Here is a 26,087-nt window from a genome sequence, read left to right as displayed (position 1 = left end):
AGAGCGAGACTCCGTCTCAAAAAATAAAAATAAAAATAAAATAAAATACAAATATACATTTTTAAAAATTCCCTCAAACCAGTGGGCAGGATTGAATGGAGCTATCTTTCCTTGTTTAGGGACAAGATCCCTGTCTGCTCCATGAGAAAGCATAAGAAAATAAATTCAAATGTTCTAATGTATTGATGAGTCCCGATTTTAATTGTGAAGTACAAAGCAAGGTTCTATTGTCAGTTCAGGGTCTGCACCTGCTAACTGGACAATCTTCTTCCCAGGAATCCCTTCAGAGTACTTTTGCCTCTAAAATAATGAGGTTTCCAAAATGCAGATTTTTAAAAAATTCAAATTAATAGTTGCAAATCAGAGAATCCAACTGGGCAAGCCTCGCTGTTTATTAAACATACCACTTTATCTGGACTTCCCCATCCTGAAGCTGTCTAGTTATAAGACTGGAAAAATGTGAATGATCCAGGCCCTCCAGCTTTTCTGGTCATAGTAAAAGTCACATTGTGTTGACCTAGCTCTGTCACCTACCTAGGATCGACCCTCTAAAAAAGGAAATCAATTAGAAGGAAACTCTGGGCCTAATGGAACTCAAATCCCCCTTCTGTTGTTCTTCCTAGATTAGGTGTATAACACTCAGCAACTTCCATCACCTGAAATGACGAGAACATTGTTTTTCTTCACCTTGCCTTGAGAACACATAACTAAATTTCCATTTTCTAAATCTGAATCGAAAATTTTCTTCATTTCAGCATACTAGGTTGGAGGCGGTCTGCTACAGTCAGTCTGAAAATGAGCTGGTCTCTACAATCTCAGGAGACAAGCCCAAATCCTTCCTAGAACATCTCTCATTTGTGATGCCAACAAGAGCTTACAACCACAACTGCTCAGAATGGAGAAGCAGAACCTCTGTCTGGAAGAACCGGGTGTTCTAAGCTTAGAGATGAGGGAAAGGAGACTCACTGGGCTAAAGAACAGGACCAGAATAAACTTGATACAAGTCAGTCACAGACCTAACTGTCCATGTCTGAACTCTGGAAGACTTGAGAGAGAGGTTCCATGATCTCTGAACTTGTCCTCAACAGAATGCTTGTTTGTAACCAATATCCATTTTCATCCAGTCCCGGGTTTGCATACTGCGTCAGACCATGCAACAGAAGAGGAAACTGAGGCTCTTAATATCCCTTGACTTCTTGTTGCATTCTTTGAAACCTTTAGGGAAATTTGGTCCTAGAAATGAGCTAACTTCCCTAAACCATGTCCTCTCCTGAGGTGAACTGGACAAAACAAAGGCTTCCAAAGAAGCCCTTATATTCACAATTTGGATAATTCCAGAGTTTTAAGAGCTCCCCCAGAGTAATGCTTTACCCTTAAAGAAAATAACGCTGGCCGGGCGCGGTGGCTCAAGCCACCGAGCTTGCAGTGAGCTGAGATCTGGCCAATGCACTCCAGCCTGGGTGACAGAGCGAGACTCCGTCTCAAAAAAGAAAATAACGCTAGCACCTAGTTGTCTTGGCTGCTCGCTCTGTATGTTGAAAGGTACAAATAGCCAGTGAGGGGAAAACTGAGGGCTTGCTGGCTTCTCAGCTAGTTGAGGGCTAAAGTCATAGGGCTTGGCCTCAGCCTGCAGCACAGGAAAAATGGAGGATTTCTTGCACTTAAGAAGTTTATTAGTGAATGGATTTGGGCCAGCTGGTGTTTACATGCTTGATCCCTACAGCCTTAGAGTATTGGCTGCAGGGCCTGGGACAGAAGCTCACTGTCTGCTGGTCACTGGTGATGTTACTCCAGGAAGATGATAGGCCTCCTCTTGGGTTCAAGGTACCAGGGCTCTGAGCCGATGCTATCAAACAGACTCCACTTTTGTTTCCAGTGCCTGGGCTGGGGAGATGAGGGTTTCTAGGATCTCAGTGTAGTAGGGACCAAACACCTGCTGATTGTGATGTGTCAAGTTGACAAACTTTTGGCCCAGTTCTGCCAGTTCTGCTTCAATGAGAGTAAGACCTCCAGGAAGGTCTAACAGAGACCGCTGCACACCAAGAACCAAACAGCATTTGAGAAACAAACGAATTCGCTGATCTGTGAGCAGAAAAATACAGTGATAAGGGAAAGGGCAAACAGACTTCAGGGAGAAAATTCCCCCTGCGCTCTACTCACCCATGTTCTAAGTTAACAGATATGTACCAACCTGCCCAATTACCTATAGATAAGGAAATTTGTTTTGTTTGGAAAGGGGGCTGCTATCTTGCTCTCAAGGACAAATATAAAAAACTAGTGTGTTAGTAAATTTCAGACTATTCAAAAGATTGTTTAAGTAGCCATCAGTTAGATCCTAGTGAGTGTTTGACATAACAGGAGGAACTTAGACTGATCCTTCAGATGGCTAAGGTTAGGAGCAAGCTGGCCAAGTTCATGGCCTCCACTCCAGCATGAGGGTAGGGGATTCCCCACTATAGGACCATGTCTTCCAGCTAAATTCAGCACTAGTTTCTTGTTGGGAGATGGGGGAATGTCAGATTTCTTGGGTGCAGTTAGAGAATGACCTGTTGGTCCAAGTGACTTAACCAGGTCGGCTAGATATATCCCACGCCTAGAAGTCATGAATTTCTGGGTGCAAATCATGCTGAGAACCACAGTTAGTCTTTAAACTGAGATGGATATGATTTCAACCCAGCATTTTGAAAAAACTCAAGGCTAAACAATGACGTACCCAATTACCATGCTTCAAGTTGTTAAAGGTTGGGGTTCCACGGTCAGGATCTATCTCTTCCCTCACCATTCTCACTACCCCACAAGCATACTCACCAATAACACTGTGGACACAGTTCTCCTTCTTGGCAATGTTCTGGAGCTGTCCCATCAGAGATGCTGTATTGTCACTGCTCAGAGCAACAAGGCCCATATTCTTGAGGCTTTGATGGATTTCCTGAGATACCTGTTCACTCACAGTCAGTATAGCTTCCTCAGGCCTAGACCATGAAAGAAAGTAAGCTGGCACCTACCAGGTAACCCTGGCATAGGCCCAGAATCCAGCATGCTGTATACCAGATGCCAGGCCCACTTGAGGGAGAATGTCAGCCATCCTCTCCACCCCCAAACCCCAGCCCCTGGCAGGCTATAGGGCCCAGTGGGTAGGTACAATGTCCTCACGGTAACCCTCAAGACACCAGCTATTCTCTATATGTGGCATCGTATTCTACTTCTTAGCAAACAAAGTAAATAATAAAATCAACTCTGGAAAAGTGTTTAGTTGTGCCCTTGGATCCGCTCAGCGTTCTTTAGTCCCATGGACTTGATTTTTACATATACATGTTTAAGACTTTCTTAGGCATCTTCCAGAATCATCTGTCCCACCTCATAACTACAACCTGGCCTTCTGATTCCTCTTTCTCCTTTGGTGTGATGGCCTGCACACAGTGGAATGTTTAATCAATATTGCTGACTGACTGACCAAGTCCTGTATATATGTAATGATACCAGCCCACTGTCACCACTCAACTAGATAATGACCCTTTTGCAGCAAACTATCTTCCACACTACCCTTTTTGGAAGAAAGGTTTTTTGTTGTTGTTGTTGTTACAAGCCTTATGACCACTTATGGGAAGAAACAAACAATCTTTGTAGTTGGTTCCAAAGGACCTTTCTGTGGTTTGTGGTAGACAGTAAGCAATCGTTCATTACCTGCCTATGTTCTAAATACCACATATCACCTTCTGCTCTAAAAAATAACTATGCAGCTCACCTGGAGTGAAAGTCTTCCAACAGGGATTTGGTTATGCGTTTCAGTTTATCTACAAATTGGGGTGAGCCAAACAAAACACTGCCAGAGAAACTACTGGCCACCAGCAAGACTGAAGCCATGATGGTTAACTGGTGCAACTGGGACTTCAGCTCCTGCAGCCGGGTTCTGTCCATCAGCAAGGTCTGGGAACCAGGGAAGAATAGGCTGTCAGGGGAAGTCCCGATGGAAGCCCTGAATACAAAATAAGGCAGTGCCCCCAGACATTCCTACCTCAGGGAACTCTTCATTTTCAGGGTCCCAGAGAAGGAGGTTCAGGAAGCCCTGACACAGCACCATTGTGGGGCTGAGGGGCTCTGAGTTGTTGGTTGCCTCGTTGGGAGAGGGGCCAGCCAGGCTGGAGGAGTCAGAAGTGTCTGGGCAAGTCAGAGGTGACATGGTAAGGTCTGCTGCTGCTTGGGTCAGCCATTTGGTGGTGTGATTAAGGAGACCTATGACAGGTAAGGGAGTATATAAGCATCTTTAGCATCTTCATCTCTGAGGCTTCAAGACCAAGGTTCTTTTCAAGATATACTCCTAGTCAATAAATAAATGCTCCCTCCCCTCACCTAATAAGCAACTTTCTATTCCTAAAAAGAGACAGAGGACTCTCTAACATTATAAAAGTCAGACCCAAGGTAGTACCTTTCCCACTCCTGCCCTCACATTATATACATACTAGGCTGCTTATTGAGGAGTTCCTGGAATTTAGCCCGTTCATACTGAATGGAATGTTCCTGCAGGTGGGGTTGAAGGCTCTGGATAGTGTAGTTCACCATGTCCATTTTCATCAGGCCCAGAACCTGGAAGATCCCTCTGACACAAGGGGAAAGAGAATATTTATACTATGAAATGGAACCTAGTAAGCTAGAAACCCACCCAAGGAGTCATTAAACCACTGTATTTTAGAGTAAGGAGGGGCCTTAAGACTAACTTAGTCTTACCTCCTACATTTTCAGAAGATGACATGTGGCCCAGAACCCAATACCCAGCGTGAGTCAGTGGCAGAATTGGGAACAGCTAAGTCTCTGGACCTTGAAGCCTTCAGTCTAGATCTCCTTCACTATGGTCATTCTGCTGTCTCTTAAAAAGGGTAGTCAGTGGAAAGAAATACACCAGCATGCTAACAGTTCTCTTCAGGAAGTAGGATTATAGGTGATGCTATTTTTGACTCATTGGGCCAATTGTTTTGTTTTGTTTTAACTTTCTGGGTCTTGGTTCCTAGAGCTGTGAAATAGGGATGACCACCCATCACTGTCTCCTCATAGTGTGTGAACTGGAAGAAGAAAAACCTGGGAAAGAGCCCAAGGGCCGGGTATGGTGGCTTATGCCGGTAATCCCAGCACTTTGGGAGGCTGGGAGGCTGAGGTGGGTGAATCACCTGTGGTCAGGAGTTCGAGACCAGCCTGGCCAACATGGCGAAACCTTGTCTCTACTAAAAATACAAAAGTCAGCCAGGTGTGGTGGTGCACACCTGTAATCCCAGCTACTCAGGAGGCTGAGGCAGGAGAATTGCTTGAAGCCAGGAGGCAGAGGTTGCAGTGAGCCAAGATCTCATCACTGCACCTGGGCGACAAGAGTGGAACTCCATCTCAAAAAAAAAAAAAAAAAAGGCCGGGCGCGGTGGCTCAAGCCTGTAATCCCAGCACTTTGGGAGGCCGAGACGGGCGGATCACGAGGTCAGGAGATCGAGACCATCCTGGCTAATACGGTGAAACCCTGTCTCTACTTAAAATACAAAAAAAAACTAGCCGGGCGACGAGGCGGGCGCCTGTAGTCCCAGCTACTCGGGAGACTGAGGCAGGAGAATGGCGTAAACCCGGGAGGCGGAGCTTGCAGTGAGCTGAGATCCGGCCACTGCACTCCAGCCTGGGTGGCAGAGCAAGACTCCGTCGCAAAAAAAAAAAGAAAAAAAGAAAAAGAAAAAGAAAGAAAACCTGGGAAAGGGATATTTTAACTCCTTAAAAGAAAGAAGTATGTACTGTACTGTCTTATGGTATTATACAGGGGTGGTCCAATCAAGCCAGGATAACCAAAAGGCCCTGCAGGGCCATCTTTGGAAAAGAAGAGTGAATTGACCAGAGAGGAGAAAAAAGGTGTTAAGTCAGGTCTTCAGCAGGGAATAGCTGGTCAAGACAATGGCTATAATCTAGGTCTGGCCCAGCTTTTCCTGGCTCAGGGGCTAAAGCAGGTTTCTGGGGGCAGTACCAAGTTTCATACCTCAGTAGCCAAACAGGATCCGTAATGTTTTCTAGTTTCTGCACTGCTTCATCTCGAACTGGTGCACACAGCAAAGCCATCATGTTGAGAACATACTTAGAGAGATAGAGGACTTTCAGAGCCCCATGCTCTGCCTCCTGCTTGAGCAAGTCCGTGTCCAGAGCTTCTTCAATCTCAGTTCTCAGGCGGTTCTGGCGTGGTAATAGCAGTGATAGCAAGATCTGCCCAGGAAAGAAAGTCAAAGGAGTTGATCTGTTTAGAGCCCCAAACTTTATCCAATGGGCAACCCCTTTAGCTAAAGACACACCAGCCTATGTTTTTTAAGGATCAAGAAGTTGGGTCCCTAAATTTCCCGTGGAATATTATTTATCTTTGTTTAGAGGCTAGTGATAATTCAAGGCTCAAGGGGAACAATTACAGGAATAGTAGATCATTTTCTAGGCAGAATGAGATATAGAGATGAATAAAATCAAGGAGTGTGGTAAAAAGACATACAGGGTACAACAAATATAAAATACCCACCATCACATGGTGATGAGGTCTCTTAACTTTAAAAGGGAGGCATTTTTTAGATTATTTTGCTTTAAAGGGCAAGGATGAAATAGGCATAGGAGCTGTTGCAAGTCACTGAAATAGCCTATTAACCCCCAAAATAAGTTCCTGGTAAACAGGGACTCTTATTCATCCCTGTGCCTCTGTAACACACGGAACATGGTGGGGGCCTAGGGGATAAGATTCAATGAATATTTAATTGAACAGAATATGGTGTTCTCATAGCAAGATCTCAACTGTTTACCTTCATGTTAAACAAATAAAATCAAAGTTGCTCCATACTATCTATTTTAATTGCCAAGCTCTGCCAGTTACCAATTTGGAGCCTCTCAGCTCCAAATCTACCCTTCAGTGTCTACTCTGCAAAAACGGAGCTGGGCCTTTGAATTATTTTTCCTTTCCTAGCTGGCACAGTGTTAGATTTTGTCAAAAGAGGGTGCTAAAAAGAAACTGCAAGAGAAAAGGGCCTTCCTTCTTGGCTCTGGTATGCTCCTCTCAGCAAGCTCCTGCATTGTGGAAGCTTCTTTGTTCAAATTACTGCATGGTTTCTGCCTCTTGATTGGACTCTGGTAAAAAGTTGGTACCATGAGTGAGGTTTGATGACCAGCAAGTTTCAAGTACTTTAGATGCCTTAAACACACGCAAACTTGAGGATAGCAGATGATCTCCACAAAAATTCAGGGGCCTGTCACCTCAGTAAAGTTTCTAGAGTTTCAGTGGTCAGGAGCTTTTCAAGTGATGCCCTCCAAGGTGAAGGACAAATTGCTGTACCTGAACCACCCACCATTAAAAAAAAAAAGGCATAATACTTAGTAGGCCTTTTAGAATTTTTTTTTCTTTTGAGACAGAGTCTCACTCTGTTGCTCAGGCTAGAGTCCAGTGGTGTGATCATGGCCTCCAACTCCTGAGCCCAAGTGATCCTCCCACCTCAGCCTCCTGAGTAGCTAGGACTACAGGCACATGTCACCATATCCAGGTTAGTTTGTTGTCTTTCTTTCTTTCTTTCTTTCTTTTCTTTTTTCCTTCCTTCCTTCCTTCCTTCCTTCCTTCCTTCCTTCTTTCTTTCTTTCTTTTTTTTGTAGAGACAGGGTCTCGCTGTGTTGCCAGGCTGGCCTCAAATTCCTGGTCTCAAGCTATCCTCCTGCCTTGGCCTCCCAAAGTGCTGGGATTACAGTCATAAGCCACTACACCTGGTCCTCCTTTTTGGATTCTTTTGAGACAGGGTCTAGCTCTGTTGCCCAGGCTGGAGTGTTGTAGCATGATCACAGCTTACTGCAGCCTCAACCTCCTGGGCTCAAATGATCCCCCCACCTCAACCTCCTAAGTAGCTGGGACTACAGGTATGACCACCATGCCCAACTATTTAAAAAGATTTTTTTTTCTAGAGATGGAGGTCTGCTGTGTTGTCCCTGCTGGTCTTGAACTCCTGGGCTTAAGCAACTTACCATCCTTGGCCTCTCAAAGTGCTACAATTACAGGCCTGAGCCACCATAGCCAGCCCCTTTTTGGATTTTTTTTTTTTTGAGACGGAGTCTCGCTGTGTCGCCCAGGCTGGAGTGCAGTGGCGCAATCTCAGCTCACTGCAAGCTCCGCCTCCCGGGTTTACGCCATTCTCCCGCCTCAGCCTCCGAGTAGCTGGGACTACAGGCGCCCGCCACCGCGCCCGGCTAGTTTTTTGTATTTTTAGTAGAGACGGGGTTTCACCGTGTTAGCCAGGAGGGTCTCGATCTCCTGACCTCGTGATCCACCCGCCTCAGCCTCCCAAAGTGCTGGGATTACAGGCTTGAGCCACCGCGCCCGGCCCCTTTTGGATTTTAAGGCAACATGCACCACACCTGTGTTTGCTACTTTGACATTCATTTGAGTGATTTTGATTTATTTAGAATCACTCAAGGTTACCCACTGTTTTGGGGGGGGGTAGAGGAGTGCTAACTAATTAGAGCAAGAGTAGGCTCTGCAGCAAGTTTAGACTTAGTACAAGCCACTCTACCATTTGGGCCTTATGATCCTGCAGATCCAATGACACTTTAAGTGTCCATAGCAAATAAGGGTCCTGTATAGAATGTCTTGCAAGCACCAATAAGAGAACCACACATGGACCTTTAGGAATTGGAAGCAAATCTATTCCTTCTTTACTGATAATTATTCACCTTTTGAGAAACAACTTCTTGGGCCTTGGTAGAAAGTAAACACCTTACTATAGAACACTGGGTAACCATGTGGACTAAGCTTCTCATCAGGAATTAGGTATTGTCTAACTTACATAGCTACAAGACTGGACATGCACAGCAGCAATCTATTATCAAATGAAAATGGCCTATAAGAGACCAAGCATATACTGGTAATAAGAACAGATACACAGACCAAAAGAACAGAGAGCTGATAAATAAAACCTGGATGTATGGTCAAATGATTTTCAACAACAATGCCAAGAACCAATGGGGAAAGGACAGTGTTTTCAACAAATGGTGCTGGGAAAAGAGGATATCCACATGCAAAAGAACAAAGTTGGACCTTTACCTTACCCCCATATAAAAATATTAATTCAAAATGGTAGTGGCTCACGTCTGTAATCCCAGCACTTTGGGAGGTCGGGGCAGGCAGATCACCCGAGGTCAGGAGTTTGAGACCAGCCTGGGCAAAATGGTGAAACCCTGTCTCTATTAAAAATACTAAAAATTAGCCAGGCGTGATAGCGCACACTTGTAATCCCAGCTACTATTCGGGAGACTGAGGTGGGAGAATTGCTTGAACCCGGGAGGCAAAGATTGCAATGAGCCAAGATCGCATCATTGCACTCCAGCCTGGGTGACAGAGCAAGACTCCATCTCAAAAAAAAAAAAAAAAAAAAAAAAAAAACCTAAACATAAGAGCTAAAACTACAAAACTCTTAAGAGAAAACATAGGTGTAAATATTCATGATCTAGGATTTGGCAGGATATGATACCAAAAGCATAAAATTCAATAAAAGACAACCCAATTTAAAAATGGACAAAGTACCTGAGTAAACATTTCTTTGAAGAAGATGTACAAATAGCCAACAAACACATGAATAGATGCTCAATATCACTAGCCATTAAGAGAAATGCAAGTCGATGAGATACCACTTCACACCCATTAGAATGGCCATTATAAAAACTGGAAAATAGCAAATGCTGGCAAGGATGTGGAGAAACTGGAACCCTGGTACATTGCTGGTAAGAATATAAAATGGTATGGCTACAACAGAAAACAGTTTGGCAGTTCCTCAAAGAGTTAAACATAGAATTACCATAGGATCCAGCAATTCCACCTTTAGGTATATACCCAGAAAAATTAAAAGCAGGGACTCAAATATATACTTCTATACAATGTTTACAGCAGCAGCATTTACAATAGCCAAAAGGCATAAAGCATCCATAAAGAACCTAAATGTCCATCAACAGATGTATGGATAAACAAAATGTATTCCATCCATATAATATTATTCAGCCATAAAAAGGATTTACATTCTGATATATGCTACAATATGGATGAACCTTTAAAACATTACACTAAGTTAAACAAGTCCAAAACTAAAAGAACAAATATTGTATTACACTTATAAGTACCTAGAGTAGTCAAATTCATAGAGACAGAAAGTACAGGTGTTAGCAGGAGAGGGGAAAGGGAAATTATTCTTTAATAAGTACAAAATTTCTGTTAGGGAAGATTCAAAGGTTCTGGAAATGGATAGTGGTGATGGTTATACAACATTGTAAATTTACTTAATGCCAGTAAATTGTAACACTAAAAGATAGTAAATTTTGTTATGAATATTTTGCCACAACAAAAACAAATCCTAAAAAAAAATTAAATAAATTTTTTAAAAGCCCACAATATGGCCCATTACCCAGGGAGGATCAGCCAGCCATCTTATGGCAGATTATTTCACTGGACCTCTAACAGTTTAGAGACGGCGAGATTCATCCTTACTTGGATAGACACATATTCTGGATATGGAGTTGCCATATTCAGAATATGTGGCTACCAGCATCCACATAATCACAGAATGCCTTTTCAGCTGTCCTGGGTCTTTGCATGCCCCACTGCATTGCTCAAGGAACTCATTTCATAGCAAAAGAAATGCAGTGAATTCATACCTACTAAATTAACTGGTCTGACCAAAAAGCTTTCACTGAGAATCAACTGGCCTAACGAAAAAGCAGAATGGCTTATTTTAGACTCAATTACAGCATTAGGTGAGCAACAATACCTGAAAGGAAGGGAACTGGTCTTAGAGGATGCAATATATGCTTTGAATCAACAACTTTTTTTTTTTTTTTTTTTTTTGAGACAGGGTTTTCTCTGTTGCCCAGGCTGGAGCACAGTGACACAGTCACAGCTCACTGCAACCTCTGCCTCCCAGGCTCAAGCAATCCTTCTGTGTCAATCTCCTGAGTAGCTGAGACTACAAGCATGCACCACCACACCTGGTTAATTTTTCTATTTTTTGTAGAGATGGGTTTCACCACATTGCCCAAGCTGGCCTCAAATTCCTAGACTCAAGCATTCTGCCCACCTCAGCCTCCCAGAGTGATAAGATTACAGGCGTAAGCCACTGTGCCCAGCTTCAAAGACCATTCCATGGTGCTGTACCCTAATGCCAGAATACATGGGTCCAGGAATCAAGCAGTAGAAGTAGGACTGGTTCCTCTTACTGGTACACCTGATAACCCACTTGCAGGATTTTTGTTTCCCATTCTGCCAACTTTTAGGTCTGCTGATTTGTGTGAAATACTTGCATTGGTTCCAATGAAATAGAAGATGAAACTGTCACCTGGCCATTGGGGGCTCCTTATACCACTGAACCAAAAGGGTTAAAAAAGGAGTTACTGTACTGGCTGCAGTACTTGCTCCTGAGTACCAATGAGAAACTGGATTGTGGCCACACTATGGGGGTAAGAAAGACTATGCCTGAAACTCAGGAGGTTCTCTGAGTTGCCTCTTAGTACTTCCAAGCTCAATATTAAAGGTTAATGGAAAACCACAGCAAACAAATAAAGCAAAATGTCTCAGACTCTTTGGCAATGAAGGTTTGGGTCACTGCACCAGATAAAGAACCCCAACCAGCTGAAGTTCTGGCCAAGGACAAGGGAAATATGGAATGAATGAACAGTGGAAGAAGGAAGCCATAGATAACAACTAGAGCCTTGTGACCAGTTATGGAAACAAGGACCATAAAAATTATCTTTGCTTATTATATGTATGTTTATTTATATATGTCAACATTTTGTTCTTCCTTTCTTTCCATTGTTATTTTATATACAAGTTGTTAGAAGTTAATTTTATGATTTAGCCTTCAAGTAACAGAATATTCAGTGAAACTGACTGAATTTGAGGAGTGACCAGTGATGGATACAATAACTGTTTGGGCCATGTCTCCTCATTTGCGGGGGAGGATAAATAATAATTAGCTATTTGTCTTGTAAGAGTTCTTTTCAGGAATTCAAATGTGTATAGAAGACTGCATGTGGAAGCTGAGTAGCCAAAGGTATGAACTGTGCCATTTATCAATATATTGCCTCACAGATCCAAATCCATTGTTCTTTGCTCTGTGAAAATGGAACTAAGTCCTTTCCATCTTTCCTTTGCCAGATGGCACATTTTAAGCTTCATCAGCAGAAGGTGTTAGTTTTCTGTGCTATATAACATACTGCCATAATCCTAGCAACTTATAACACCACACATTTATTATCTCAGTTTCTGTGGGTCAGAAGTACAGATGCAGTTTAGCTGGGTCCTCTGTTCAGGGTCTCACAAGCCTGCAAGCAAAGTGTTAGCTGGGCTGCATTCTCATTTGGAAACATGACTGGGGAAGATTCTGTTTCCAAGCTCATTCAGATTGTTGGCAGAATTCATTTCCTCACAACTGTACACTTGAGGGCCCCAGCTTCTTACTGGCTATTGTCTGGATGCTAACCCCAGGTCCTAGAAGCCACCTGTAGTTCCTTGCTACGTGGCCCGCTCGATAGGCAGTTCACAACACAGCTGTTTGCTTCTTCAGGGCCAGCAGGAGAATCTTTCCCTCCAGTCTCCTAAGACAGAGTATTATATGATGAAATGTAATCATGGGAGTTATATCCCATCACTTTTGCCATACTGCTTGGAAGTTGCAAATCTCATCCACTCAAGGGGAGAAGATTATACAAGGGTACAGAACATTGTGGGTCACCTTAAGGTATGTCTGCCACATACTAGAAAGACATTGCAAAGGCAAGAGCTTTTATTCCTGGTTCTGGTATGTTCACTCGGCAGGCTCCTGCAGTTCTTGGCTCCTGTAGCATGAATAGCTTCTCTAGTGCTTGGCTCCTGCAGTGCACTGTTGTCAGCAGCATGCATAGGCCAGCAACTTCTCATGGCATACCTATGCCCTCTCAAATGAGGTCCTTGGTTGGCCTCTCTCAGCCCTAAGGGTATGAGAGATGCCCTTTATATGTGATATTCAAATATTCTTTAGTTTTCTTTACTCTTACTAGTCAAGCCCTCATTTCTCCAATTCCCATTATAATTTTTATATTAAACCCTCCATGCTGAAATTACTGTGTGATTTCTGTCTATTGCTTAGTCTCTGACTGATTCATGGACCATGTTCCATTAAGATTTGCTAGTCACTGACACTCCAATGAGCTGGAGATGTCTAGAAACTTTACATTTACAAATGGAAGGTCACTCACCTCTTTAATTTCTTTCAGAAGTTCAAGAGCACAACTGAAGTCAGGGGGAGTTGCTGATAGTTGCTCTTTAAGATGGTCCCAAAAGGCATTGTGCACTGTCTCCTTGACCTTGCCTTCCAGACTATAAGGGGGTTAAATGAGCAGATTACTCTCTCAACCCAAAAAACAGTTACAGTGTCATAACCTCCTAAACCCCAAATTGAATTTGGTATGGTAAAAGGCCATTATAATAACAGGGAAAGGCCAGGAACTATGTTGGAACTGCAGCAGAGTTGAACAAGCTAGGGTTATTTGTATTTCAAGGGTAATGGCAAAACCTCTCAGAAGGGCTCCTTGTGGTTCCAGAGCAGCCCTCCCTCTGCAGTAGAAAGAGCCCTGAATGGAGAGAAGTCAGGCTGACTTTTAGCACTGACTGTGCATCTAGCCTAGATATGTAACTTGATTTCCATTTGTGTATACACATAGCATTGAGCTAAATGATCTTTCATTTTCTTATACTCCTGAAATCTAGGAAAGGGTATTCCTTCTTTGAAAATACCAAAGGTCCACAGATATTTCCAAATCAGCATATCTAAAACTAAATTCATTATCTTCCTCATCCAAATCTGCTCCTCTTGTATTCTCAATTTTAGTGGCACTACCATCTATATAGTAATGGAAGCCAGAAAGAAGTCTTTTTTTTTCACCTTGAAAAAAACACAAGGAGCAAAGGAAATTTGTTTTATTTTATTTTTTGAGACAGGGTCTCACTCTGTTACTCAGGTTGGAATGCAATGGCACAATCAAGGCTCACCGCAGCCTCAACCTCCCAGGTGCAAGCAAACCTCTTACCCCTGCCTCCTGAGTAGCTGGGACCACAGGCATGAGCCACCATGCCAGCTAATTTTTTTATTTTTATTTTTAGTAGAGATGGGGGTCCCGCTATGTTACTCGGGCTGGTCTTGAACTCCAGGGCTCAAGCAATCCATTTGCCTCTGCCTTCCATAGCGCTGAGATTACAGACATGAACCACTGCACCCAGCCAAGGCAATTCAATTTAGAAATGAGAGTCTTTCAACAAATCATGTTGGAACAACTAGATATCTACATACAAAAAAAAAAAAAAAAAAAAATCTAAACATAAGCCTTAAACCCTTCACAAAAGTTAACTCAAAATGGATCACAGACCTACTTGCAAAATACAAAACTGTAAAACTTGTAGAAGATAACATAGGAGGAAATCTAGGTAACCCTGAGTTTGGTGATGACCTTTTAGATACAATGCCAAAAACATAATCCACAAAAGAAAAAATTGCTAAGTTGTACTTCATTAAAATTAAAAACTTCTGCTCTGTAAAAGACACTGTTAAGAGAAAAAAAAAAAAAAAAACAAGCCACACACTAGGAAACAATCTTTGAAAAATACATCTCTGATAAGGATACGTATCCAAAACATACAAAGAACTCTTAAAACGCAATAATAAGAAAATGAACAACCATTAAAAAATAGGCCAAAGACCTTAACAGACATCTCATCAAACAGGATGTTCAGATGGCAAATAAGTATATGAGAAGACACTCAACATCATTTGTCATTTGGGAGTTGCAAATTAAAACAACAAAAAGAAAAAAAAAAGGACACCGCTATATGATACTTATTAGAATGGCTAAAATCAGAAAACTGACACCACTAATTGCTGACCAGGATGTAGAGAAATAGGAACTCACATTCACTGCTGGTCAGATGTAAATGGTACAGCCAGTTCGGAAGGCAGCTGGGCAGTTTCTTACAAAACTGAATATACTCTTACATATGATCTGGCTATCACGCTCCTGGGTATATACCGAAATGAATGAAAGCTTATGTTCACACAAAAACCTGCATGCAAATGTTAATAGCAGCTTTATTCATAAGTGCCAAAACTTAGAAGAAACAAAAATGTCTTTCAACTGATAAATAAACTGTCCATAAAATGGAATATTATTTAATGATAAAAAAATGATTTGGGTGGCTGAGGCAGGTGGATCACTTGAGATCAGGAGTTCAAGACCAGCCTTGCCAACATGGTGAAAACCCATCTCTACCAAAGGTACAAAAATTACTTGGGTGAAATGGTGTATGTCTGTAATCCCAGCTACTCAGGAGGCTGAGGCAGGAGAATCGCTTGAACCCAGCAGGCAGAGGTTGCAGTGAGCCAAGATTGTGCCCCTGCACTCCAACCTGTGCGACAGAGTGAGACTCCATCTCAAAACAAAAAGAAGGCCGGGTGCGGTGGCTCATGCCTATAATCCCAGGACTTTGGAAGGCCAAGGCGGGCGGATCACCTGAGGCCAGGAGTTGGAGACCAGCCTGGCCAATATGGCGAAACCCTGTCTCTACTAAAAATACAAATATTAGCAGAGGCATGGTGGCACACGCCTATAATCCCAGCTACTCGGGAGGCTGAGGCAGGAGAATCACTTGAAACCGAGAGGCGGAGGTTGCAGTGAGCCGAGATTGTGCCACTGCACTCCAGCCTGGGTGACAGAGCAAAACTCCATCTCAAAAACAAAAAAACAAACAAACAAACACACAACAAAAAAGAAAAGAAAAATGAGCCATCAAGCCACAAAAAACATAAAGGAAACTTAAATGAAATTACTAAGTGAAACAACTAATCGGAACAGGGTCCATACTGTGTGATTCCAACAACACGACTTCCTGGAAAAGTCCTCCTGAGTGGCTGGGTTTACAGCTGGCTTGCTTTTTTTAAAATGTTTAGTAGAGACAGGATTTTGCCATGTTGGCCAGGCTGGTCTCGAACTCCTAGCTGCAAGTGATCCACTCGCCTTGGCCTCCCAAAGTGCCGGGATTACAAGGATGAACCACCATGCCCGGCCCCCTGCTACCATCATCTCTTAAATTAACTAGTCTCCCTGCCTCTAGTCTTGTTCCTTTATAATCTGTTTTCCACACTGCCACCAATTCATTCTAAAAACAATGCTTTTTCTAAGATGCCATATTTAACATGAAGTAATGCTTATTTAAAGTCCTTTGGGGGCTCCCCCATCACCAGCAAGATAAATGTCTTATGTTACCTTATATCATACACTCTGCCCTCTCTTTCCAATGTATTTTCTTCCACCTTGTAACACCTTGTGCTCAGTCATTGCAAGCTGGTTGGAAAGAACATACCATGTTCTACCACCATTCTCTGCCTCTGACATGTTGTCACCACTACCTGGTGCAACCTTTCACACCAAGACCACCTGGAAAGCACTTACTCAACATCCAAAACTCAAGTCTTCATAGGCCGAATCTTCCTCCGTAGGCAAATCTTCCCTTATCCTCCATAGGTAGCTGAACACTCTCATTAAACTCTATATATGTGCAGCTACAAGTGAACTTATCAGCCTAATTAGTCATTTGCTATTATTCAACTGTCTCCCCTACAAAAGCTTCTTGACAGCAAAAACAGTGCCTTATCTGTATCTCTATCCCTAGCACCCAGCATTTTGCCTGTGACATAGTAAGGACTCAATAAATGCCTGGTAAATGAATATCTGAGAACGAAATTTCCCTTAGGAACCTACAATTGTAATTAAAATCATCCTATGAACCTAAGGTAAAGCCAACTGCCAATAATGACTAACCTCAAACAATTTCAGCCTTTTTCCCAACATAATTTTTTATATCACCATACTTGGAAACCCAGCTCTGAATACTACTATTTCTCTGGCTTCATTTCTCCATCTCTCTTTTCTTCTACCTGCCATATCCCTCTATCCCTCCATGCACCTGCAACTCCCTCACCACCACCCTATCACAGACCTTATTCTCCCAGTTTCAGTCTTCTCTCCTCCCCTGTGAGCAACAAACATATCTAAACAGTGAGAGAGAAGCTGAGAGACCCGAGTTTGGTCAATACCTGTTCCCGGAGTTGTGCCTGGCATGGAAACTTGCTAACATCAGTCAAGAACAAATCAAAAGAGCATGAAGACCAGAGGAGCAACATGTGATGGAGAGAGGCCCTTTAGTAACAGACACCCCGCAGTGACCCTCTGACAAAAGCATTTAAGGATGCAAATGAATCATAAGTTGTCATTATTTATTTGTCTTTTGGTGGAAAATTAGAAAAATGTTATTTTTTAATTGTGTTTTCTTTTCTCAGCCTCATCTGTGATACAATATTTACAATTTGTTTTTTTAGAGACAGAGTCTTGCTCTGTTACCTGGGCTGGAGTTCAGTAGCACTAGCACAGCTTACTGTAGCCTTGACCTCCCAGGCTCAAGTAATCCTCCCACCCCAGTCTCCTGCATAGCTAGGACTACAGCCATGCACCATCACAACTTGCTAATTTAAAAAAAATTTTTTTTTTTTTTTTTTTTTTTTTGTAGAGACGAGGTCTCACTATGTTGCCCAGGTTAGTCTTGAACTCTTAACTTCCAGTGATCCTCCCACCTCAGCCTCCCAAAGTGCTGGGATTACAGGCATGAGCCACTGTGCCTGACCAAGAATTGCTTAAAAATATAAAATCTGGGCTGGGTGTGGTGGTTCACGCCTGTAATCCCAGCACTTTGGGAGGCCAAGGCGGGTGGATCATGAGGTTAAGAGATCGAGACTATCCTGGCTAACAGTGAAACCCCGCCTCTACTAAAAATCCAAAAATTAATTGGGCATGGTGGCACGCACCTGTAGTCCCAGCTACTCGGGAAGCTGAGGCAAGAGAATTGCTTGAACCCAGGAAGCCGAGATGGCAGGAAGCTGAGATCATGCCACTGCACACTCCAACTTGGCAACAGAGCAAGATTCTGTCTCAGAAAAAAAAAAATCTGACACTGAAATTTACCCACTTAATTGTCAATAAACCAGCAGAACCAATTCAATTCATACTTACTGAATGGTTCTTCTTTACCACAATGTCAATATAACTAAGAATAATAAAAATAAAGCCTGGTGTGGGTGTGGAAGCATTCTTTATCAACAGAGTTCAGATTTTGATAAATAAGCTGAGTTATGAAGCTGGGAGAAAAAAAATCCCGAGTCAAAACACCACTAACAGAAAATCTTTATCTGTGCCTGTTTAGTATGAAGCCACTTAAAAGGGTAGTTGATAGGAGCTATATGGTAGGCAGCTGACAAGATGGCCCCAAAGATCTCTGCTTCCTGATACAGTCATCCCTTGGTATCCAAGAGGGATTGGTTCCAGGATCCCCCTCGGAAATTCATGGATGCTCAAGTCCCTGATACAAAATGGCATAGTATCGCATATAACCTATGCACATCCACCCATAGGCTTTTTTTTTTTTTTTTTTTTTTTGGTTCGGTTTTGTTTTGAGACGAAGTCTGGCTCTGTCGCCAGGCTGGAGTGCAGTGGCGCGATCTTGGCTCACTGCAACCTCTGCCTCCTGGGTTCAAGTGATTCTCCTGCCTCAGCCTACTGAGTAGTTGGGACTAGAGGCTCGCACCACCATGCCCGGCTAATTTTTGTATTCTTACTAGAGACAGGGTTTCACCATGCTGGCCAGGATGGTCTCGATCTCTTGACCTCGTGATCCGCCCGCCTTTGCCTCCCAAAGTGCTGGGATTACAGGCGTGAGCCACCACGTCTGGCCCCATAAACTTTAAATCATCTCTAGATTACTTAAATATCTAATTCAACATAAATGCCATGTAAGTAGTTGTTATACAATATTGGTTTTAATTTTGTATTATTTTGTATTATTTTATTGTGTTATTTATTTCATTTTTCTAATTTTTTCTATATGCAGTTGGTTGAATCCACGGGATGCAGAGCCCACAGATAACAAGGGCCAATTGTATTCACATCTTTGTGGAAGCCTCTCCCCTTGAGGGTGGGCAGGATCTAATGACTCATTTATAGCAAATGGAATGTAGTAGAAGTGGCTCACGCCTGTAATCCCAGCACTTTGGGAGGCCCAGGCGGATGACCTGAGCTTGCGTGTTCGAGACCAGACTGACCAACATGGAGAAACCCCATCTCTGCTAAAAATACAACATTAGCGGGCGTGGTGGCACATGCCTGTAATCCCAGCTACTTAGGAGGCCGAGGCAGGATAATTGCTTGAACCCGGGAGGCGGAGGTTGCAGTGAGCAGAGATTGCGCCATTGCACCCCAGCCTGGGCAACAAGAGCAAAACTCCAACTCAAAAAAAAAGAATGTAGCAGAAGCAATGGGATGTCACTTCTGAGATTAGGTAACAAAGACTGGCTTCTGTCATGGGCACCATCTCTCACACACACTCTTGTTCTCTCCCTTGGAGGAAAGCCAGCTGCCATGTTTAGAGCTGCCCTATAGAAAAGCCCATGTGGCAAGAAATTGAGGGAGCCTCTGGCCAAGAGTCAGCAGACTGACTACAACCCATGAGAGACTATAAGCCCGAGGTATACAGTTAAACCATGCCCATATCTCTCATCCACAGAAACTATGACATAATGAATATTATTGTGCTGGGCACAATGGCTCATGACTGTAATTCCAGCACTTTGGGAAGCTGAGGCGGAAGGACTGCTTGAGCCTAAGAGTTCAAGATAACCCTGGGCAACACAGTGAGACCCCATCTCTAAAAAAAAAAAAAAATCGGAAAATGAGGTAGGAGGATCACTTGAGCACAGGAGGTGGAGCCTGCAGTGAGCCATGACCACACCACCGCATGCAGGTAACAGAGCGAGACCCTGCCTCCAAAAATTAAAACCACCCAAAATGGAAAAATGAAATATTATTTTAAGCTGCTAAATTCTGGGGTAATTTGTTATGCAGCAACAGATTAAGTACTACAGGCTGCTTCCTCCAAGTTTGTCAGAGATCTGAAATCCACCCTATTTATTTTAACAAGTGTTGCTTTGGTTTATTTGTTGGCTAAGTAACATTTGCTTCTTGACCTTCTTTGGTACTAATAATTACAACTTAGTACTCTTCTGTTTAAGTTGTTGAGACCTCTCAGGTTTAAATACTGATTGTACCATTAAATAAAAATGCTTCAAGTCTGATCTGAAGCCATTAGTGCTAAGTACCTAAGCCAGGATGAGCAACATGAAAGAAGAAGAGTCTATACCTGCTTGGAGGTAAAACCTTCTCTTCCATGTAGTAATCACAATTCATCCCAATCTTGTTGCTCAGCTTGGAAACTTCATTAACGGTTTTTGTCAGACCTGTGACAGAAAGAACTGATGGTGGACAACAATGAGCCCATGCAAGTCTGAATTTCTATTTTAGTCAGAGATTCACTCAATCTAGTAGGCCCCAAATTTAGATTAATCAAACTGGTCTTACACAGACTCACCCAATTATTCTAGTGATTTATGTTTTCTGCACCGTATGCCCCATGCCAGCGCTAGAAACTTTCAGAATAGTAGTCTCACACTGGGGGAAGGGAGGGCAAATAGCTAGTTCACAAAAAAAGGAGGAAGTGAAACAGATGAAAAACTTTTCTCTTAAAAGTAAAATCGTATTTATAGCAGCAAAGAAACAATAATTTGAAATGTGCAAAAATAAACATTTATCTAAGTATTAAGGTTCCACGTTCCTTTTCCTGCCTCTGATGCTACACATGATGAAAGCTAAACTCTCCCTACGGATAATACTCAGATGTTACTGAATAGCGCCAAAGTCATTTGGTCTTCTAAAGTGGTAGTTCTCAGATTTTAGGATTTCACAGACTAATAAAATTTCCGAAAATATTTTAAGCAACTGAAAACAACTTGCCAACTTTTTCTTTTGCCTAGTATGGACAGTGAAACAAGCAAATAAAAATCACTCTAGCACCACCAAAATCATAATTTCATCAAAGAAAAGATAGCTTAACCTCCAAAAAAAAAAAAACAGAAAGGAAATATTATCAAAATAAAAGCAGACCTTTAAATCGAATTAACTTTAGGAAAACTCATTACAATATCTTTATGATTTAATTTCACTAAATAGTGCTAAGAATTTTGTCACAGATCAGCATGGGCATTTGGCAACCACTGTTCTAAGTTTTTAGTGCCGAACTATAGTACAGCTGATAGCATTCACACATAATAGGTATATATGGTAGTTACAATGATTACTTGGTGTGTAAAATGAAGTTGTATACAATACATCATATTTTATCACTCTCTTTTGATGAAGTGTCATGATTTTTCACAGAAAATTATTTGGCTCCAAGATGTAGAGGAGATGTAGATGAACAAAGATTGGCCACAAGTTGATCATTGTTGAAGCTGAATGATGGATAAATGGGGGCTCATTGTATTAGTGTGTAACACATAAATGTGTAATTTATGTGTTACACACTAATACATAAATGTGTAATTTTTCTATAGTAAAATATTTAAAATGTAAAAGGAAAATAAGGTTACTGTAGAAATTTACATAGGAGAATGCCCCTGTTCTTAGATACACAATGAAATATTTAGAGGTAAAGTCATGACTTTCTATCTCACCCCAGTTAAAATGGCTTTTATACAAAACGCAGGCAATAACAAATGCTGGTGAGGACGTGGAGGAAAGGGAATCCTCGTACACTGTTGGTGGGAATGTAAATCAGTACAACCACTATGGAGAATAGTTTGGTTTAGTTCCTCAAAAACCTAAAAATAGAGCGACCATATGATCCAGCAATCCCACTGCTGAGTATATACCCCAAAGAAAGGAAATCAATGTATCAAAGAGATATCTGCACTCCCATGTTTATTTCAGCACTATTCATGATAGCCAAGATTTGGAAGCAACCTGTGTCCATCAGCAGACGAATGGTAGATATACACAATGGAGTGCTATTCAGCCAAAAACAAAAAAACAACACGAGATCCTGTTATCTGTAACAACGCAGATGGAATGGGAGGTCATTATGTTAAGCGAATTAAGCCAGGCACAGAAAGACAAACTTCACATGTTCTCACTTATTTGTGGGAGCTAAAAATTAAAACAGTTGAACTCATGTAGATAGAGAATAGAATGACAGAAAACCAGAGGCTGGGAAGGATAGTTGGGTAGGGGGTTGGGGGGTTGCAGGGAAGCGCGGAGGATTAATGGGTACAAAAAATAGAATGAATAAGATCTAGTATTTGAGAGAACAGAATGACAATAGTCAACAATAATTTAGTTGCACATTTTAAAATACTTAAAAGAGTATAATTGGATTGTTTGTAACACAAAGGATAAATCCTTGAGATGATGTATACCACATTTACCCTGATGTGATTATTACACATTGTATGCCTGTATCAAAATATCCCATGTACCTGATAAATATACATACCTACTATGTACCCACAAAAATTTTAAAATTAAAAGAAGTCAAGGCCAGGTGCTGTGGCTCTTGCCTATAATCCCAGCACTTTGGGAGGCTGAGGCAGGTGGATCACCTGAGGTCAGGAGTTCGAGACCAGCCTGGCTGACATGGTGAAACCTCGTCTCTACTAAAAATACAAAAATAAACTGGGCATACTGGCACATGCTTGTAATTCCAGCTACTCAGGAGGCTGAGGCAGGAGAATCACTTGAACCCAGAAGGGTTACAGTGAGCCGAGATCACATCACTGCCCTCCAACCTGGGTGACAGAGACTCTGTCTCAAAAAAACCAACAAAAAAGACCACCACCACCAACAAAAATGAAAAGAAGTCATGACGTTGTAATTTTAAAAGGCAGGAGGGGAATACAGGGAGCGAGAAAAAGCAATAGGGCAGAATATTAACAATGTGGGCATTCACTGTGTTATTTTTTACTTTTCAGCAGACAGGATATTTAAAAATAAAAAGTTAAGGGGATTGTAGACCATTACCAAAAATCCACTGAGTCCCTGCTTAGGTAAACATGAAGGTGAACTGGACCTTAAGTGGATGCTTGATTTAAGTGGACCCTTTATTTCTGCAGCCTCTCTGAAGTCTTTGGTTCCAGCCCAAATGGCAAAACACAATCAAATACGTAAATAGACTCACTGCTAATTCACGAATGCTAAATGAGAGCTAAGAGAAAATCTTCAGAAGGGGATTGAGCTACAGCAGCTTACTGAGGGACGGCGGGAAATAGACATAGAAACACTTTGCAACTACAACAAATCAAAGTTCATAGCCTGCCTTGATAAGACTGTTCTGTTGCTTAAAAGTTACATAGCACTAAGCAATTCCAAAACAGCACTAAAATTCAGGAACGAAGAGAGCTCAAAGAGAAATCAGAGATAAAATTTAACCGAAATAGATTTTAAAAATCCACATCCCAAGGACAAAAACATTTTCAAGTAATATAACCACCAAGTCAACCTAGTATACAAAATTTCAAATTTTTTTAAAAGGAATTTGATTTTCATTTTACTGAGAGTTGTTTTATATATGGACTCATTTAAATAGACACCTAAAAAACTTAAATTGTATGTACCAAAAAAATGGACTTTTCATCCCACATCAGGTTCAAGGCTGTTGAAAATGCCTCCAGTAAGTCTTTTGGTACCATTCTGTTAACCAGCAGCGACCCCATGTGGCCACAAGAGAAACTAATCTAATTCAGCCTCAAAGCCTCAATCTAATTTTTCGCATTTCAATAGTCAAGAATCTTCTCTCGAGTTGGTGCACGCGGACAGCTCTTCAGTTTGATGACTAGTTACGTTCTCTGGAGATTAAGAGAAATACAGCATGAGTCCCAGTGAGACTGGACCCACCAAAAAGCGCAGAGAAGACCTTGTGCCCCAATAAGAACACGAAAGAACATCCACTACAGAACCGAGCTAGAGACTGGGCCCAGGACACTACTACTTCTTGAGTTAGCAAAGCACTGAGAAAACCCAATTCCCGTCTGGGATCATTTGGGTTCTTTAAAATCAACCCCAGATCTATCTGCCAATTCCCCCTACATATTCAAAATACAATACAAAGGAGAGCTTTGAACCGACTCAGTCTCAAATCTTGTCAGATTCAAGTAATCACGCTTGGGTCACTTCTTTCTCTGGGACCAAAAACTCTTTGAAGACCTCTGCCCTCGGGCCTGTAAGTAAAGGCGGGTGGGGGAGAAACAGAGAAGGACAAACAAGAGAGGGACGGTGAAGAGAGAAAACTTGAGGGATGAGGGGGTCTGCGGACCCCCCACACTAAGCACCCTCTAGGGGGCCACAGGGACCGCCGAGCTGGACCTACAGGGAGGGGGGTCCTCGGGGCCGCTCTTGTCTTCATGGGGGGGTCCTGAGGTTTCGGGCTTACAGGACCTGTCCTCTGAGTCGCCAAGGTCCTTCGGGGGCACACTCTCCTCCACGTCTGGCATTTTGCTGATGGTATCTGGGTGAGGGAGAAAGGCGTGTTGTTGGCGCCGGGGAAGGGGCCTCCCCAACTGCCAAGGGAGTCCCTGGGGGCGGCGGGAAGAGGGTAGCGGCCTCAGGGTCTTGGGTGTGCTGAGCTGCAGACAGGGGAAAAGGAGCGTGGAGGAGCGGAAGTCGAGAGTGAGACAGAAGTGGAGCCCTGGGCGGCAACGAGGAAACTAAGGCCACCGAAGCCTGGCGCACGGCGGGCCGCGTGGGAAGGCCTCTTCCTCCGCGGCGAGGTGCCCCCCTCGCCCGAAACGCCGGCCCAGGCCAGCCTCCGGCTCCCAGGCCGTCACCTCCTGCTCACCTCCTCCTCCCACGCCGCGGGTAGCCCACTGGCGTCCGCTCCCGGGGCCTCGCGGCCTAGCGGCCTGGACCGTACCACCGCGGCAGAGCGGCGGGTTGGGGCTGCGCGCGGTGGGAGAGGCCGGGGTTTGAGAACAAACCGCCGCGGTCGCCGGGACAACGGGGCCGAGCACGTGCAGCCCGCCAGGGCCGGAAGCGGCAGGCTCGGGCGTACTTCCTGAGCTGGAAGCCAACCAGGCCTCGAGCTGGTCGCTGGGGCCGGTTCCTGCCGGTCAGCTCTCGCCCCTCGAGAAAGATGGCCTGGAACTGCTGAGACGAGGCCAGAGCATGCGTGGGGCTTTTCTTCAGGCTATTCAGACAGCCGAGAAGCGGAGCCACACCCAGGAGGGTTGTTTTCACAGCGTGTCCTCCGCCACCGCCACAGGGGCGCAGGGGCCGCGCTCTTTCCTCACATGTGGGAGAAGCGGAGGAGCCGCCAGGGCTGGGGCCAGGCTCTGCCCACTGGGGTCTCTGCCCGTGGCCGCCCTCCGCCTGCTGGGCTCCAGCCCTTGCCTTTCTTGACTCTGAATCTACTCTCTCGCCCTTGCAGTGATGTGAAGACCTGGAGTGCCCCTGCCTGAGAAAATGGAAAGGAAGCATATCCACTTCACCTGCTCCCGTCCCTCTTTATTACTCTTGACTTCTTACCATAAAAGTGTACAGTAACAAAACAAAATAAAAAAGATGAAAGTATTACGATAAGAATCCAGGTGCGGTGGCTGACACCTGAGTCGAGCGGATCTCCTGTCAGGAATTCGAGTCCAGCCTGGCCAACATGGTGAAACCCCGACTCTACTGAAAATACAAAAATTAGCCGGCCATGGTGGCGGGCGCCAGTATTCCCAGCTATTCAGGAGGCTGAGGCAGGGAATTGCTTGAATCCGGGAGGCAGAGGTTACAGTGAGTGAGATCGCGCCACTGCACTCCAGCCTGGGCAACAGAGCGAGACTCTGTCTCCGAAAAAGAAAAAAAAAAAAAGAAAGAAACTCTGCCTTGAATGAGTTATACTTAACTTTGCCTTGGCCGGGCGCAGTGACTCACACTTGTAATCCTAGCACTTTGGGAGGCTGAGACAGGTGAATCACCTGAGGTCAAGGAGTTCGAGACCAGCCTGGCCAACATGGTGAAACCCTGTGTATACTAAAAAGGACAAAAAATTAGCTGGGTATGGTTGCAGATGCCTGTAATCTCAGCGACGCAGGAGGCCGAAGCAGGAGAATCGCTTGAATCTGGGAGGCAGT

The 26,087-nt window shown here is 43.4% G+C and overlaps 1 protein-coding gene across 11 annotated transcripts; it reads right to left on the bottom strand.

Moving 5' to 3' along the window:
- Positions 1–1,496: 1,496 nt before the first annotated feature.
- TCP11 (t-complex 11) lies at positions 1,497–25,006 on the bottom strand. 11 transcript variants are annotated; one of them, XM_017853607.1, is made up of 10 exons: positions 24,809–25,006; positions 24,341–24,478; positions 20,285–20,396; positions 13,249–13,369; positions 6,002–6,222; positions 4,461–4,597; positions 4,016–4,233; positions 3,746–3,927; positions 2,809–2,972; positions 1,497–2,082 (listed from the first exon to the last, which is right to left on the bottom strand). In XM_017853607.1, exons 2-10 carry the CDS (start codon positions 24,462–24,464, stop codon positions 1,850–1,852), a joined length of 1,512 nt encoding a protein of 503 aa, XP_017709096.1. In that variant the 5' UTR covers positions 24,465–24,478; positions 24,809–25,006; the 3' UTR covers positions 1,497–1,849. The 11 variants fall into 11 exon arrangements, with proteins under 11 accessions (XP_017709096.1, XP_017709097.1, XP_017709100.1 ...); XM_017853608.1 differs by having other exon boundaries at positions 20,285–20,381; XM_017853611.1 differs by having other exon boundaries at positions 24,409–24,478; positions 24,809–24,909.
- Between the last annotated feature and the right edge of the window lie 1,081 nt (positions 25,007–26,087).

Source organism: Rhinopithecus bieti, unplaced genomic scaffold (assembly GCF_001698545.2).
Source record: "Rhinopithecus bieti isolate Rb0 unplaced genomic scaffold, ASM169854v2 scaffold_36553, whole genome shotgun sequence".
Classification (NCBI taxonomy): domain Eukaryota; kingdom Metazoa; phylum Chordata; class Mammalia; order Primates; family Cercopithecidae; genus Rhinopithecus; species Rhinopithecus bieti.
Note: the sequence above shows the minus strand (reverse complement) of the source record. Positions and strands in the feature narration are given on the sequence as shown.